Here is a 17438-nt window from a genome sequence, read left to right on the forward strand (position 1 = left end):
TAGTCAGTCCATATAAACAAAAGCTTTGTGGGGTCCTCAAAAAATGTTTTAAAAAGATTTTATTTATTTTTAGAGAGGGGGAAGGAGGGAGAAAGAGGGAGAGAAATATCAGTGTGTAGTTGCCTCTCGCAAGCCCCCTACTGGGGACCCAGCCTGCAACCAAGGCATGTGCCCTAGAGAGGGAATTGAACTGGCAACTCTTCGGTTCGCAGGCTGGCACTCAATCAACCCACTGAGCCACGCCAGCCAGTGTGGGTCCTCAAAAATGTTTAAGGGTGTAAAGGAGTACTGACACCAAACAATTTGAAATTTCCTAGGCTAGATTATCTCTAGGTCTCTTATTTCTAAGGTTCTTTGATTCCAGAATGTTTAATTAACATATTTCTTTTAGAAAGTGCTGACAAAATCCTGTGGAATTTCTCCAAATGTCTTAAATATACGTACTGTAGTTTTCTTATGGACTTTGAAATAATTTTTATTCCATAAATATTTTAAATTACTTTATTGATTATACTATTACAGATGTCCCAGTTTTTCCCCCTTTGCCCCCCCTCCACCAGTAACCCCCATTCCCTCTGGCAGTTTCCCCCGCCCTTAGTTCATGTCCATGGGTCATGCACATAAGTTCTTTGGCTACTCAATCTCCTGTACTATTCTTATCCCCTTGTCTATTCTGTGCATACCAATTATGTTTCTTAATCCCTGTACCTTTTTCCCATTCTCCCCCATCCTCTTCCCAACTGATAACCCTCCAAATGATCTCCATATCTATGAATCTGTTTCTGTTCTGCTTGTTTGCTTAGTCTGTTTTTTAGATTCAGTTGCTAATAGTTGTGAATTTATTGCCATTTTAATGTTCATCATTTTTATCTTTTTTTACATAATCTGATTTAGCATTTCATATAGTAATGATTTGGTGATGACAAACTCCTTTAGCTTTACTGTGTCTGAGAAGAACTTTATCTCCCCTTCAATTCTAAATGATAGCTTTGCTGAATAGAGCAATCTTGGGTGTAGGTCCTTGCTTTTCATCACTTTGAATAATTCTTGTCTATCACTTCTAGCCTACAAAGTTTCTTTTGAGAAATCAGCTGACAGTCTTACAGGAACTCCTTTGTAGATAACTATCTGCTTTTCTCTTGCTGCTTTTAAGATTCTCTCTTGCCCTGGCTGGTGTAGCTCAGTGGATTGAGCACGGGCCTATGAACCAGACGATTGCGGTTCAATTTTCAGTCAGGGCACATGCCTGGGTTGCAGGCCAGTTCCTGGCAGGGGCCAATTCCCAGCGGGGGATGCACAAGAAGCAACCATACATTGATGTTTCTCTTCCTCTCTCCTTCCCTTCCCCTCTAAACATAAATAAATAAATGTTTAACAAAAAAGATTCTCTCTTTATCTTTAACCTTTGGTATTTTAATGATGATATGTCTTGGTGTGGTCCTCTTTGCATCCATTTGTTTGGGACTCTCTGGTCTTCTTGGGTTTGTATGTCTATTTCCTTCCATAAATTAGGGAGGTTTTCTTTCATTATTTTTTCAAATAAGTTTTCAATGTCTTGCTCTTTCTCTTCTCCTTCTGGCACCCCTATTATGCGAACGTTGGTATGTTTAAAGTTGTTCCAGAGGCTCTTTATTCTATCCTTCTTTAGTGGGGCAGGGGATTCTTTTTTCTTCTTGCTGTCCTAATGGAATTTTTTTTTCTTCCTTATGTTCCAAGTCATTGATTTGATTCTTGGCTTCATCTACTCCATTGTTCCCTGCAGATTTTTCTTTATTTCATTTACTGTAACCTTTATTTCTGCCTGGGTCTTTTTTATGTTGCTGAAGTGTCCAGTGAGTTCCTTGAGCATCCTAATAACCAGTGTTTTGAACTCTGCAACTGATACTGCTTATCTCCATTTTGCTTAGTTCTTTTTCTGGAGTTTTGTTCTGTTCTTTCATTTGCACCATATTTCTTTGTCTCCTGGCTTTGGCAGCCTCCCTTTGTTTCTAGGAATTAGATAGAGCTACTTTGACTTCCTGTCTTAGTAACATGACCTTTTGCAGAAATTGCTCAGGGGCAAGTTGGCTGGGGTGGAGCTTTAGTTAATTGCTAGGGCTGGGCAACCTGAGTGAACCAGGTTCTTGCCGTCTCTGGTGCAATGTGGCTCTGTATGGGGGAGGGTTCAGAAAGGGGTCAGTGCTGCTGCTTGGCCTCCGGAACTTTGTTCAGGAGGAGGCTGTTCCCCATCACTCACCCTGATGCCGGAAACTTCAGTTTCACCCCGTATGCTACTGTTGCCCTTCCAGCTACTGCTCTGGTGCTAGAGCCCAGAGGGAGTGAGTCTGCAAAAGACCTAGGTCTGTTGCAGGCCCCTCAAGAGAAGATGCCTGAGAATCCTGCAGTTTCTTCACTGCTCTAACCTCCACTGGTTTTTAAAAAAGGAAGTTAGGGGGACTTATATTCCTGGCACTGGAATCCTGTGCTGGATAGTGTGGTTTGGGGGTAGGGACTGGTTCCTGCGGTATCCCTTCTGATTATTATCTACCACATGTGGACATGGGACTGTCCTTTCTGTGTCTCCGAGTCTCCACCCCTCCTACCTGTCTGGATGAACGTGACTTCCTTAATTCCCTGGTTGTCAGACTTCCATACAGGTCAATTTTCTGATGAATCTGGGTGATAGTTGTTTTGTAGTTTAGTTGTAATTTTTGCAGTGATTGTGCAAGGAGGCGAGGTGTGTTTACCTATGCCTCCATCTTGACTGGAAGTCCCCATAAACATTTATTAAGAGCATCCTGAGCCAGGCACAAGTGGAGAATTTTCTGAATTAGTGAGACTCTGGGATGATTTTATCTGTGACATTAGAAGAAGTTAAATAAGCTACTTATTTCAGTTAGTGAAATAAGGTCAGTGAAATAAGTCACATTAGGTCAGTGAAAACCATTAAATAGTAGAAAGAGTGGGTGTTAGTGCAGATATTGAAGCACAATTATAATTTTATGAATTGCCACCAAATGATATCACAGACTACTTAAATATCAGTGTAGGGATTCATTATAAAATATTAACTGGGTTTGTATATTTTATCTTCCCTTTAAAAGTGAGGTTATATAAAGCAAATTGCTTGACATCACTAATTTTTAACTATTAGGATTGATTTCTTCTAAGACGAGGGCTCTACCACCAGATAATTTAGCTATTCTTTCTAACCCCTATATCAGGTACCTTATAGTAATTCTCAGAATCATGCATAAAGAAATTAAATCCCAAGGTCCCAGCTGGCTGACAGCAGGGTTAGGACAAGAACCTGGGACTTCTGAGTCCTTCTTATTTGATGCACTTCAGACAGTTCCCACCTGCTGCTTCTAAATGCCTAGCACATAGGCCAGAAGAAATAAATAAATGGCAAATCCAAACACAAATTATATATTATCTTCCCCTTTTTGAAAATCGAGGTTGAGGGACATTCTGTAAAACAGCTGGCTGGGATGCTCATTATCACACAAAAAGAAGGGACTGAGATGCTCTTCTAAATTACCTGGTGAAAGGAGACTGAAAAAGATGACAACTAAACACAGTGTGTAGTCTTTATATTCTGAATTTAAAAAGTTATAAAATACATTACTGGGACAGTTTGGAGAAATTTTGTGTATATTTAATAATATTGTATCACTGCTGAAATTCTTGAATGTGGTAATCATATTGTAGTAATGTAAAGGAATGTTCCATTTCTTAGGCTATCCATAGCAAAGTATTTGAGGATTCTGTAACTTATTTCTAAGTAGTTGTCAGAAACGAAAAGGGGTCTGTATGTACACTGGGTGTGGCAAAGTAGGTTTATAGTTCTGAGTACGCAAAACGTATTTTTGTATTATTTATTAATTATTGTACTATTTTCCCATGCAAACAACTGTAAACCTACTTTTGCCCACCCTGTGCATATAGAGAGAGAGCAAGCTCTGTATCAAATATGGCAAAATGTTAACAGTTGGTGAATCTAGGTATATGAGTTTTCTCATATCTTTTCTACAGCTTTGAAAGTTTTCAAAGTAACTGGTAAAAAAAAATTAAAATATTTACCGAGATATAATTTTTTTGCAGCTCCTTCTACTGAATTAGTTTCTGGAGGATCTGATAGTCAAGTGATTCACTGGGAAATAGAGAACAATCAGGTGGGTAGACGTGTTTATAGTGTATAAACATTTAAACATAAATGTATGTTCCACTATAGTTTATAGTAGAAATGACTGTTTTGTGTACTTTTATTTTCAATTTTTTCTTCTTTCTGTTGTATTCTTCTGTTACGAAGTTGCCTCATTTTTGCTTATCAGTAATTCAGATCCTTTATTTTTCTGTACTTCACAGACCTGTACCCTTCCCTCTAAGATTTGCTCCCATATTCACATGCTGTCATTCATTTTTGTGAACTTCCCATTATTTTGAAATAATTTTCAAGCTGTTCTTACATGGGTTGTTTGATCTGAGTTCAGTTAATAGCAAAAATTAATTCTTCTCTGTTCATAGGATATCTTGCCATGTGGATGTAGATTTACATGACTCTGAGTGATGTTATCATGTGCAGTGCTGGGTATGGATGGACCTCTTGATGGATATTTAGGTCGTTTCTAGTTGTAAGAAAAGATTAACAGCGAAAAGTTAGTGCACTAGGTATTTGTACATCTGCCATGCTGAAGATGGAGATGAGGCAAAATCCTATTCATGAAACTGTGTTCATAGTTTGAAGGCTGAATGCACTTGAGTAAAGCACAGTACAGGTAGGTGCTCTAACTTGCCATCCCCCAACCATGGCACAGTGAGTTCAGAAGAGATTTTTAAGAGATGACCTCTGAGTTAGTTCGTAAAGTGTGAGATGATTTCCTTGGGGGGAGTTAAAGGGGTAAGAATTCTTGGTAGGAAAAATAGCATAAATAAAAGCTCAGGTGAGAAAACAGAGTGCCTGGTCAGGAGTATCTGATTTTCAGCAAAGCCTAAGACGTGTTTAGGGCTTTCTAAAGTGTGTTCAGAGAATTATTCATCTCTTAAGAAGTTCCATGAAAACAGGAATCTGACCAATCATGTTTGGGAAACTGCATATCCTATACGTATGTCTCTTAGAGAATCCTAATGCACATGAGCCTAGAGAGGGCTCTGAAGAGTTCTTTCGTGGATGAACCTGCTTATCTTTGTTTAACTTAAATTTCTCAAGATTGTTTCAAGTCTGAACTTTTTTCTTTTAAATCTCTTAGCAGCTGTTGTAACTTTGAGGAACATAGTTTTGGAAATGTTTCTAGATAGTACATGTGGGCAGTAATACTTGAGAAACAGAATAGAGACGATCCTATGGGAATTTGAACACTTGCTTTAAGAGTTTATTCTTTATTAGCAGGCATTTCGAAGTCTAATGATTTCTACGAAGAAGAGTGTGAATATCAAAAGATTAATCTGACTACCATGTGATAAATTAAAATTGGAAAAAATGTGAAGGAAGGGATACGGGATGCATTTTTGAAGGAAAAATGATTTTGGTATATATTACATGGTTAACAAAGGAGTAGGGGGCTGGCTCTGAGGGGAGTGAGAAATCAAAAACAGTGGGGTTGTGTCTTAGGGCTCCTGGAGAAGGTGCTTCTGCAAAGGAAAGGACGGAAGTAGGAGGGAAGATGTAGGTTTCAGTTGTAGACATGTCATTTAAATTACTGACCAGGCACCCGGCCTTGCCCTCTGCAGCCTGGAGGTGGGGATTTGGGAGCCACATAGACATGATTGAGAGCAAAATGATGTGTAGCAAACTTAACTCCTGTTCGGAATGATTTTGGCAGGGAAATTCAGAGAGAACAATTTTAGCATTCACTTTTTGAAACCTTGCTAAGGTGAGACTTAGCAAGACTCTTTTTCTCTGTGCTCCCTCAAACTTCTGTCAGTAGAGGGAACTGCAGGCTATGCAAGTACCAGGGCGGACAGCCAATTTAGCTTGAGAGGGGCCATAGGAGAGAATGTGAAACCAAACTGGGAGGAGAGGCAGATCAGTCGCAGAAGGAGAGATGAGGGAATAAGAGGATTTAGGAGAAGGGGCCACACGTTGTAACCTTAGGGGCTTAGAAGTTCTTTTCCATAGGCATTTCCAGTACACAGGTGCTCTACACACCTTGACTTGTGGAAATAATTCTAAGCTGGTATAATGAGAGGTTCAAGTTTTTAAACAGTGAGCATTGGTTTTTAAAAAAGCCAGTGAACTTGAGAGATTTCTTTTGAGTTTCTTAAATTTTTTGATGGTTGAAATACAATCCTGCTTAAAGATGTGAAGTATTTTCACTAGATTTAATTTTTTAAGCCATGATGATAAAGAATCATATAAAAAGTTTAAATATAGAAAAGTGAAGAAAAACCTAAATACAAAATCTCAACAGAGTTTAACATTCTGATGATGAACATTGTCTCAGGTCTCTAGTATATGCACAGTTATACATACTGTATTTAAGTTATTTAAAATCTTTTTTCAAAGAAGCCAAAGGTTAATGATGAAAGGAGGTTAGTGTATAGACCCTTATATGTAACTATTAATTAGTGGAGTGGCAGAGTTCTGCCTAAGTAATGGGAGAACAGCTGAGGAGGGAGACACTTAAGGGACACCTCTATTTCAAAAGACAGTTTATGGAAGCTACCTCTCAAAGGAAGTGGTGCAATTTCACATATTTTGGAGCTCTAAGCCATACACCTAAAATAGCAGAAATGGCGAAGAATCTTGCATGGCAAGCAAATGGATTATCCGTTCTGTGTGCCATTTTTCCATTTTGCAGCCATGATTAATTCAGGCAAGTGTCATGAGGGGATGCTGAAAATACTCGGTGGTGGTTTGATGGAGAATAGAATGTTTACTCAGCCCCAGAGTGTAATCTCTTATTATCAACCAAAAAAATTGAACTTCACAGTGAAAAAATTCGGCAGACAATACCTTTACTACGATGTCAAGGTTAACTTCACTAACATTGGGACAGACTGATATCCTGTGAAGTTATGCATTTAGGTAGTAATGATGTCAGAATTTATATCCTGAATCTGTTCATGACAAAACATCAGACTAATCCCAAAAGGAACGTTGCACAAAGCTGACCTGTGTTCTTCAAAAATCTCATTGTCATGGATGTCTTTCCATGGTAATCATACATTTATCTATATTATCCTACATTTCATACATTTATCTATATTCTTTTTATTAGCTAAAGTATATGCCTACAACAATTTAATCAGTTCCCTATTAATTTTTGGTTGATTTTTTAATATTGTAAAGAGTGTGTGATCCATGCCTGCATCCTCCACCAAAAAAAAAGTGTGATGAATATCCTTTTATTATTTGTTACACTCTTGCTGTTCGTGTCTCAGGGTAGATTCTTAGATGTGAGATTGCTGTGTCAAGGGTATGCACGATTTCAGTGTCGATGATATGGTCAGACAAACTTCTCCAAAGTTTACATTTTTTTCAATTGAAAAGACATATTTTTGGGTCACACATTTTAACAGTACCATTAATCTTATGATTCCAGTTAAATAAAGTTGAAACTGATATTCTTTTTTTATCATAACGTTTTTGTCATTTTTTTATCATTCAGCTTTTAAAATCTGTCCATCTTTTTGGCCATGAGGGACCTGTTTATGCAGTGCACGCTGTTTACCAGAGGGGGGCATCAGATGTTGCATTCCGTACACTGATAGTTTCTGCAGCTTCGGATTCCACTGTTCGAGTCTGGTCTAAAGAAGGTTCACAAGGTATGTTTGGAGACATAATCCATACCAATGAAGTAGTAATTATCAAGCGAATGACATCCAGAAGAGCAAACATAAAATTTTTTTAGTCTTTCAAGCAGCTTTAAGAACAGCTTTAAAAAGCAGCTTTAATCTAAATGTTTGTTTTTTGCACTTTTTCAAAATTCCTTATATCATATGATTTGTTAGTGTGAATTTCCTCTGCCAGGGGTGCCCAGGACGGTTATGAATGCAGCCTCACACAAAATTGTAAATTTACTAAAAACCTTTTTTTTTTGCTCATTGGTTTTTATTCATGTGTGTGTATTTAATGTGTGGCCCAAAACAACAACTCTTCTTCCAGTGTGGCCGAGAGATGCCAAAAGGTTGGATACCCCTGCCCCTTTGCGTATGAGTAATTTTGTTCTCTAACCTTGTTAAACATTGACCATTTAAATCACATGGTCAGTAGGGGCTCAGGATTGACCTCTGTCATCTCCCTGCCAAAGTGGTGATGCTACGAAACCTCTCTAGGTGGGTAAGCTCTGAGTTAGTCTTTCATGGTGTGTTTCATTATTTTTTAGTAACATGCCTTCAGACCTTGAACTTGGAAAATGGATTCACTCTGACTGTCTGCTTGTCTTTTTTGCCTAATACTGATGGTGAGTATCCTGTTAAGTTCATATTAAAAGAGCAATATATATTTTTATATTTCATATGACAGAACCTGGAAGAAACATATTGAGTCTCAATTTGAATCTAAATTTTTTCATGAAACAGGTTGAGACCTAGCTAATACACTTTTGTTTTCAATATTCAAATTATCTAAGCATGGAATATAAGAGTAAGGGAGGCTGTTTGGAATTTTTGTAGCCATTTAAAATTTACCCCAATAAGTTCAATAAAAAGGGAAAAAGATTAAATGACTTAATATGAATCAAGATCAATATTGCTGTTTATCATATATAGAGCACAGCAGAAGTAAGGCCTGCTTGAGTGTGGTTGGTAGGATAATATGAGTATAATAATTTATAGTTTTAATTTGAACTTTTCATCTAAAATGTCATATGGTGTGCTTGAGTGTGATAGTGTTATGTCACAGAATTACATGCTTATGATTTTTTAATAAAAGGGGGCATTATTTTTGCTGGACTATGTATATTGGCAACATATGTAGATCTAATTTAGGAAAATTGTCTAACTCTTCGGAAGGTGAAGGTCTGGGATAAGTTGAAAAAGTATTGATGGACCATGAGCATTTCTTTCAGGAGAACAGCCCCCGTACATCTGTATGATGACATTTTTGTCTAAGACCACTTAAAATCTCCAAGCAGAAAATTTTCCCTTTCGCTGTGAAACCCACCTGTCCCTCTCTTTGATTGTCCTTCGCAAAGACGATGGCCAGTGTGAGTCAGTCTCTCTCTTTGCCTCCTCAGTAACCTGGAGGACAGGCCTGGTGGAGAGAGGCAGGTTCTGGAAGCCACCAGCCTCTTGCCTTTTGGGGCAGGAGCTGCCACTTCATGGTTTATGTGATGCTCCCGCTTTGTGCGAAGGCTCCCTTGGAGGAGGAACTCATACATTCTGGTTTCATAACAATTTAATTTCTTTCCATTTACATTGAGGCCAAGTGACTGGAGTTTATTATTTTTGTTTCTAGCGTATTTAAGGTTGAAAATCATTGAAAAACCCACTCGGTTGCAAGGTGTTTCCTTAGAAAAAGCGTTCCTATTTTATTCTGTTCCACAGTCATTAGGGCTATCCTTTGGTAATGTCAATTACATTTTTGTGCTATTAAAGAAATCTCATTTTATAGTTGCACCTTTCATAGCTTTTTAACCACATATTTACTTATATACTCTTTTATATGGTTCTTTAATTGCTTCAGGAATTTTGTTTTACTGTTGAGTTCTCAAACAAAATGTAAGGTTCTTAAAGTAACAAACCTACCAGTACAACCTTTGTGCAGTTATCATGATGCCAGGCTTGTGGTAGCTCTTCCATTTTATTATTCACTGGGGTTAACTCTTCATGTTAGTTGTCTGGCTGACAGTGAAAATGACCTCAACTTGCCCTCAAGCTTCTCTTTTATCTGCTCCTTCCATCATAAAATACATCTAATGGAGAAAAATACTCTCTTATCAGTAGTCATTTTTGCCAGGTAACCATTTAATAGAACATTTTAGAGTGTTCACTTGATGCCAGTAGATAGGTATTGAACACTTTCAGTTTATTTGTTCATTGATGTGAGAAATAGAAGTCAAAGTTCTTTGAGTTTAGAATACAGCACAGGTGGTAATCATAACATATAACAGTGAAAGTCTCTTTTTTCCCCCCCAGTGCCAATATTAGCATGTGGTGATGATGACTGCAAAATCCACTTATTTGTTCAACAAAATGACCAGGTAATTAATGATGTTCATTAAGGGACTGGCATTAGTTTCTGCTTAATTACATTTCTTAATACAGACTATTTCAAGATTATAGAATTTTAGGAATGTTCTCATCTAAACCAAAATAAATCAAGAGGTGTTTTTTTTTACAGTTCTCGGCTAAATGGTTTCATATGCTCTGAACAACAAACAACTACTGCCTTGACTATCAGGTGCAGAGTTGTTAGGAGGAAACAGTTCCTTAGGTGGGGGAGGGAGAGAAGGATGATACGGTGGTAGTGTTTTTCCTTTAAAATTTTAAATGAAATTGTTATCCCTACACTTCCTGGTATAGCGTTTTTTTGTCCTTGTGAGCCTTATGTACAGTTTGAGTGGCTGAACTAGGGGAGGGAATTCTAGAAAGAGGGTTGGTTAACTAGGCTGATTTATTAAATAATAATGGAGATACTTGTTTCTTTGCATTTGGTAAGACAGTTTAAAATGGTTGTGAATGTCCAATTACCCTATTTTTATCTGTTACATCATATCATATGTCATTCCATTATGTTAAAATTTAGAGTATTTGATGTCTACAGATATTATCTAACCAGCATTGCCCAATTAGATGATTATGAGATTTTTCATCTGAAACCTCTGTCTTATGTCTAATCAGATAATGTTCCCAGCTTTTTTTAAAAAAAGATTCAGCAGGGACTGGCTGAGACCAATGAAATCAGTGATGTAGTAGTATACATGAAAATATTAAATTCTTACATCAAGTGTGATGTTTTTATCTTACTAGTTTCAGGAAGTGCTTTCTCTCTGTGGACACGAGGATTGGTTAAGAGGCGTGGAATGGGCAGCCTTTGGTTAGTATGAAATTTTGCTGAAATACATGTGATGGGGACAAGTGTGTGTAACTTCCAAGAAAGCAGTTTTCTATGTTTTAATTTTAAACTTTCTTTGTATGTAATATTTTTCTGTAGTCCACTAGAAAAGAGGACACTCACCCCTTCTATTAACTATTGATTGGGGTGGTAGAAGGTGAAACAAGTTGATATTTAAAAGAGGACAAGAGCCAACTTCCACATGCAGACATTCTGAGAAGCTCTTTGTAGATCTTAGTGGACTGTGTATAGGAAGGCCACATGCTGCAACCATTTATTAGCACTGTATACTTGTTCGTCAGTGTTAGTAAAACTGAATATAGGTCAGGTGAATGAAGGGTAAGGAAGCAAATTCTAATTTTTTTTCCAAAAAATCTAGAAATGTGCATATTGTAGAGAAGAAAATCTTATACCTTAATTTAAAATGTAATGCTAGAAAAATAATAAATTTTGTTTTTCAATTAGGTAAAGATCTTTTCCTAGCAAGCTGTTCACAAGATTGCCTGATACGAGTATGGAAGCTGTATATAAAATCGACAGCATTAGAAACTAAGGATGATGATAATATAAGACTGAAGGAAAGTACTTTTACTGTAGAAAATGAAAGTGAGTAATAATGAAAATATTTAATGTACTAATAGGTCTCCTAGCTGATTCATTCATGTTTTACTTTATACCGATGCGAAGATTAGTTTTTCTCTCTTTTTTTTAAGATTTTATTTATTTCTCTTTAGAGGGGAAGGGAAGGAGAGAGGGAGAGAAATATCAATGCATGGTTGCCTCTCGTGTGTCCCCTACTGGGAACTGGCCTGCAACCCAGGCATGTGCCCTGACTGGGAATTAAACCTCGATCATCTGGTTCGCAGGCCCACACTGAGCTACGCCAGCCAGGGCCGAAGATTAGTTTTTCAGAAGTATCAGAGCTGTACATGAAACTTGATACTATGCATTTTTCCTTTTTTTATTTTTGTGGAATGATGAGTTATTTTTCATATAAGAATCTTATTTTTCTTTAAAACCATATCAGTGAGAGTTTTTAAAAATTGGCTGAAAATAGATATATTTTAATCCTCACCTGAGGGTATATGTATTGATTTTGAGAAAGAGAGAAGAAGATTGATTAGAGAGAGAAACATTAATTGGTTGCCTCCTGTACGTGCTCCTACCGAGAATCAAACCCACAGCCTTTTGGTGTACTGGGCAACACTCCAGCCAATTGAGCTATCTGGCAGGGCAACTGAAAATATTTTTAATGTTTTCTCAGTGAGTTAATTTGTATGATGTTACTAAATTTGTAATTTTAGCATAGGAAGATCTAAAGAAATAATGTTAATTATTTGTATCTTTGTAGGAAAAAATTGTTAAAATATTTTATTTATTTATTTATTTTAGAGAGAGGGGAAGAGAAGGAGAAAGAGTGGGAGAGAAACATCAGTGTGTCATTGCCTCCCATGTGTCCCCTACTAGGGACCTGGCCTGCAACCCAGGCGTGTGCCCTGACTGGGAATTGAACCAGCAACCCCTTGCTTCACAGGCCCATGCTCAATCCACTGAGCTACACCAGCCAGGGCTGTAGGAAAATATTATATGAGACAAATTTCTACATTTGAGTAGTATATAATTCTGATATTCTTATTGTCTTGCATCAGAATAGTGCTCCAGTGTGAAGTCTTGCTTCTGTTGAAATAATTGTATTTGAAGGAGTTATTTCTTTAAAATTTTTGTTTGGTTTTGGAGAAGGTGTTTTTGGATGTGTATCTCAATTATAAATTTAGTTCTCAGTGAGCATTGTTCTCCCAGGAGTTATCTTTGTTTTTCTCTTATTGGTTATAAAACCTGTAAGAGCTGAGATATTGGTAACAGTTTTATGGGGGAGAACCAAGAAATACTATAACCAGCATATTATGAGTAGCTATTCCCAAACTTGAATTTTGTTTTTTAAGATTTTATTTATTCATTTTCAGAAAGAAGGGAAGAGGAGAGAAATATCAATGTGTGGTTGCCTCTCTCCCACCCCCTGCTGGGGACCTGGCCCATAACCCAGGCATGTGCCCTTACAGAATCGAACTGGCAATCCTTTGGTTCACAGCCCGTGCTCAATCCACTGAGCTATACCAGCCAGTGCCCAAATTTGAAATTTTTTGATATTTTTATTAACTATTTTGTTTGAAAGGTTGTGATACTTATTTTACTTTCTTATGCATGTATCATAATTTTTAAAAAGATTTTATTTATTTATTTTTAGAATGGGGAAGGAAGAGAGAAAGAGAGGGATAGAAACATCAGTGTGTGGTTGCCTCTTATATGCCCCCCACTGAGGACCTGGCCCACAACCCAGGCATGTGCCTTAGACTGGGAATTGAATGGGCAACCCTTTGGTTTGCAGGCCAGCACTCAATCCACTGAGCCACACCAGCCAGGGTATCATTTATCTTAATTTTTAAAAAATAGTATTCTAGGTTATTATACCGTGATGGTGAGTGAGCATAGCTAGGAGGCTGACGTGTTTGTGTTTGCTTTTAAATTGTAGTATAACAATAGCTATCTCAGAAAGTAGAGCATATTCCTTAGTATTTATTTTTGACTGGGAAGAGACAGCGGTGGAGAAAAATTTATCTGTCTTTAGACCTTTTCTCCTGTAATTTTGAACAATCGGTGAAGTTAATGAAATTTAGATCGTATGTTCTTTTGGCTGATTTTGATAAATTATGTATTCTTTTTTTTTTCTGGCTATAAACGTACACCTGAATGGTTATGAAAATGTCCCTTTGGGAAGAGCTTTGAAGAAAGTACTTCTTCATTGCTTTTGTTATAGGTACTAAAACAGCATTTGCGGTTACTCTGGAGACTGTGCTGGCTGGTCACGAAAACTGGGTAAATGCAGTTCATTGGCAGCCTTCATTTTACAAAGGTAGGAAGAACAGCATATACATACCTTTCATTTCATTTAATTCTCATATACAGAATTTTAAGTGACCAAATAAAATGGAGCATATTTTTGAGTGTGATTAGAAATCTCAAATGTAAAACATTTTTAAGTTGACAAAGTGTAATATTGCAGTCCTATTCTTCTGGACATTCAATTCCACTAAAAACTACCCATATATTTGGCTAAATACCTGGTGACAGGAAGACTGTTTGACTGTGGGTGCTGGGCACACAATGCAGTATACAGATCACGTATTGTAGAAATGTACACTTGAAACCTATGTGGTCTTCTTAACCAATGTCACCACAATAAATTTAATAAGGAAAAAGAAAAGACAGTCATACTCCTGAGTAGAAAAAGGATGATTCCTGCCATGATGTTGAAATCACCTCATTTATTAACTTTTTTCTAACAAGTGTTAGAGTAGTCTTTATGAGATTTAAGAGAAATTGACTTTCAGAGAAACCTCACTGGATTCTTTACCCTTGGCAATACAAAGTTGGTAATAATGACACACATAATTTCTAAAAATAAGACTGCCCTCCTCTTCCTTTTGCCCTTAACCTCCATTTATGGCCTGATGCATGCTCAAGCTGGTGCTTCGGTGTAGAGCTGAATTAGGCACAGCTCACATTCTTCCCACAGCCCCTTCCCCAACACAATATAGAGAATATCAATAATGTTCAGGTAACCACCGTTCAGCTGTTATTATGTTGTGCCTTACGTGCTGCAGTTAGAAAAGAACTAGAAGCCATTTTCAAGTGATGCCTGATCCCATCAATTTAGCAGGGAGATGAGATAACCTGACCGAGAGAGTATCACCACTAGGACTCCATCAAAAAATCGCCAAAAATACGTTCGATGTAGAACAGTTCGCGGAGCTTCGTCAGGGTTGGTGCAGTTGATTTAATAACGATAAAATGAAGAGCACAATAAAACAGCCTATACTTCAGCAGTTTTTACCTTGTCCCACTTAAAGGTGAGATCAGGGACTTCCGCCAAGATGGAGGCATAGGTGGAAACACTGTGCCCTCTCCCACAACCAAGTTTGACTACAACAAAGGTTTGGAGAACAAAGACACAGCCAAAGAACAGAAAATTGAATTATACAGAAGTCCGACAACAATGAACCGTTCAAGCGGGATGGTGAGAGGGGCAGAGCCAGCAGCAGAACAGGGCAGGAAAGATCCCCGGACCCAGGAACGCAAGTAGCCCAAACCCAGTCAGGGTGCAGGGCAGACTGACTGCGATCGCACATTCGCGCACAGTGAGACGGACCACGCAGGCCCCAGGGGGCGAACCCAGTGGTGGAGGGCTGATGGTGGTGGCACACGTGGGCGCAGTGGGATGAAATGCACAGGCCCCGGTGACGGTGGCAGCTGCGGCACCTGTGGCACCTGTGGGGGCTGCGGTGGGAGGCGGCAGACAGGGCGCCATTGCTCCTCTTTGACCCTGCCCCCACATACAGCGTCACAACCCAGCGACTTGAGTTTGCCCTGCTCTGGTGAACACCTAGGGCTCCGATCCTGCTACGTAATAGGCACGAACAGCCCAAAAGTTGGCACAAGAAGAGCTCAAAGTCCCAGAGCCAATAACTCTAAGCGACCGAGAAATTGCCAGCCTCTCAGAAGCACAATTCAACACACTATTTATCAGGATGCTAACAGAACTGGTTGATTATAGTCACAAATCAGAGGAACATATGAAGGCTAAACTAATTGAAATGAAGGGAGATGCACAGGAAACCAATAGCGATGGAAGAGAAACTGGTACTCAAATCAATGGAATGGACCAGAAGGAAGAACAAAACATCCCACCAGAAAGGAATGAAGAAATGAGAATTCAAAAAAATGAGGAGAGGCTTAGGAACCTCCAGGACATCTTTAAACGTTCCAACATCCGGATTATAGGGGTACCAGAAGGGGGAAAGAAACAGCCACGAGTGGAAAACATATTTGAACAAATAATAAAGGAGAACTTCCCCAGTCTGGCAAAGGAAATAGACTTCCAGGAAATCCAGGAAGCTCAGAGAGTGCCAAAGAAGTTGGACCCAAGAAGGAACACACCAAGGCACATCATAATTACATTAGCCAAGATTAAAATGAAGGAGAGAATCCTAGAAGCAGCAAGGGATAAGGGGAATACCCATCAGACTGTCAGCGGATTTCTCAAAAGAGACCTTATAGGCAAGAAGGGGCTGGAAAGAAGTATTCCAAGTCATGAAATCCAAAGACCTACAGCCAAGATTGCTTTCTCCAGCAAAGCTTTCATTTAGAATGGAAGGACAGATAAAGTGCTTCTCAGATAAGGTCAAGTTCAAGGAGTTCATCATCACCAAGGCCTTATTATATGAAATGCTAAAGGGACTTATCTAAGAAAGAGAAGATGAAAAATATTAACAGTGAAAGGACAGCAAACTCACAGTTATTAACAACCACACCTAAAACAGAAGCAAACCGAGAGGACAGCTAGATCAGGAGTGGAACCATAGAAATGAAGAACACATGGAGGGTTAGCAACAGGGGAGTGGGAGGAGGAGAAGGGGGGTGAAGGTACAGAAAATGGCATAGATGGTAGGTAGAAAATAGATAGGGGGGAGGGTGAGAATAGTGGGGGAAATATAGAATCTGAAGAACTTGAGACACGTGGTTATAAACTAAGGGGGGAGAATGGTGGGGGAGGGAGTATGGGTGGAGGGGAATGAAGGGGGGGAATAGAACAACTGTAATGGTATAATCAATAACATTTAAAAAAATAAAGGTGAGATCATAACATAAAAAAAAGAAAAGAGAAGAACTAGATATTATGGATACTGAGGACCCCTGTGTATTTTTTCCTGAACCCTTGCCCCTCCGTCCTTCCCTAGAGGCAGCTAGAGTACTGAATTCAGGGCATTAGCATTCCCGTTCCAGTGCGTGGTTTTGTAGTTTACACATTTATGCAGCCATAAACAATAGCTTTACAGCTATTAAAATGACAGTATACTTATCCTGTTCTAACTTGCCTTTTTAGCTTAACATGCTAAAGATTTGAAGTTGTATGCATGTTGATTCATATAGCTCTAGTTTGTTTATTTTTATTGCAGTTCAGTATTCCACTGTCTAAATATACCACAGCTTGTTTACCTGTTTTCCTGATGGTCAGTATTTGTGTTGTTGCCAATATTTTGCTATTGCGTTGCTGAAGTGAACATTTTTGCAGTATCTGTGGTAGTAGTTTTTTTTTTCGGTAATCTATAAAGATGATGCCTGTTGAAAACCTAAAGAAACTAGTTTATATTTTTTAGATGGTGTTCTACAGCAGCCAATGAGATTGTTGTCTGCCTCAATGGATAAAACCATGATTCTCTGGGCTCCAGATGAAGAGTCAGGAGTTTGGTTAGAACAGGTAAAAATAGGAATGTTTAGGAAATAGAAAATTGGATTTGAAACTGAATATTTAATAGTTAGAGCTGCCAATGTTCATTCTTTGTATATGTTTATTAACTGAGAACGTAATCTCTGAAATTGGTGTTTTCTGTTGTGAAAAATG

At 38.3% G+C, this 17438-nt stretch overlaps 1 protein-coding gene across 2 annotated transcripts in view; it reads left to right on the forward strand.

The window, feature by feature from the left end:
• The window catches only part of ELP2 (elongator acetyltransferase complex subunit 2), a 41980-nt gene that overhangs the window by 3244 nt on the left and 21298 nt on the right, over positions 1 to 17438 (forward strand). For both annotated transcript variants that reach the window (XM_037033085.1, XM_037033092.1), the window contains exons 3-10: positions 4084 to 4154; positions 7590 to 7746; positions 8307 to 8384; positions 10060 to 10124; positions 10894 to 10960; positions 11444 to 11584; positions 13794 to 13889; positions 17194 to 17294. In XM_037033085.1, coding sequence (XP_036888980.1) covers positions 4084 to 4154; positions 7590 to 7746; positions 8307 to 8384; positions 10060 to 10124; positions 10894 to 10960; positions 11444 to 11584; positions 13794 to 13889; positions 17194 to 17294 — 776 coding nt within the window. The remainder of the gene's footprint in view (positions 1 to 4083; positions 4155 to 7589; positions 7747 to 8306; positions 8385 to 10059; positions 10125 to 10893; positions 10961 to 11443; positions 11585 to 13793; positions 13890 to 17193; positions 17295 to 17438) is intronic.

The sequence above is a fragment of the Sturnira hondurensis genome, unplaced genomic scaffold, assembly GCF_014824575.4.
Source record: "Sturnira hondurensis isolate 20B ecotype Veracruz unplaced genomic scaffold, ASM1482457v3 Scaffold0001872, whole genome shotgun sequence".
NCBI lineage: Eukaryota > Metazoa > Chordata > Mammalia > Chiroptera > Phyllostomidae > Sturnira > Sturnira hondurensis.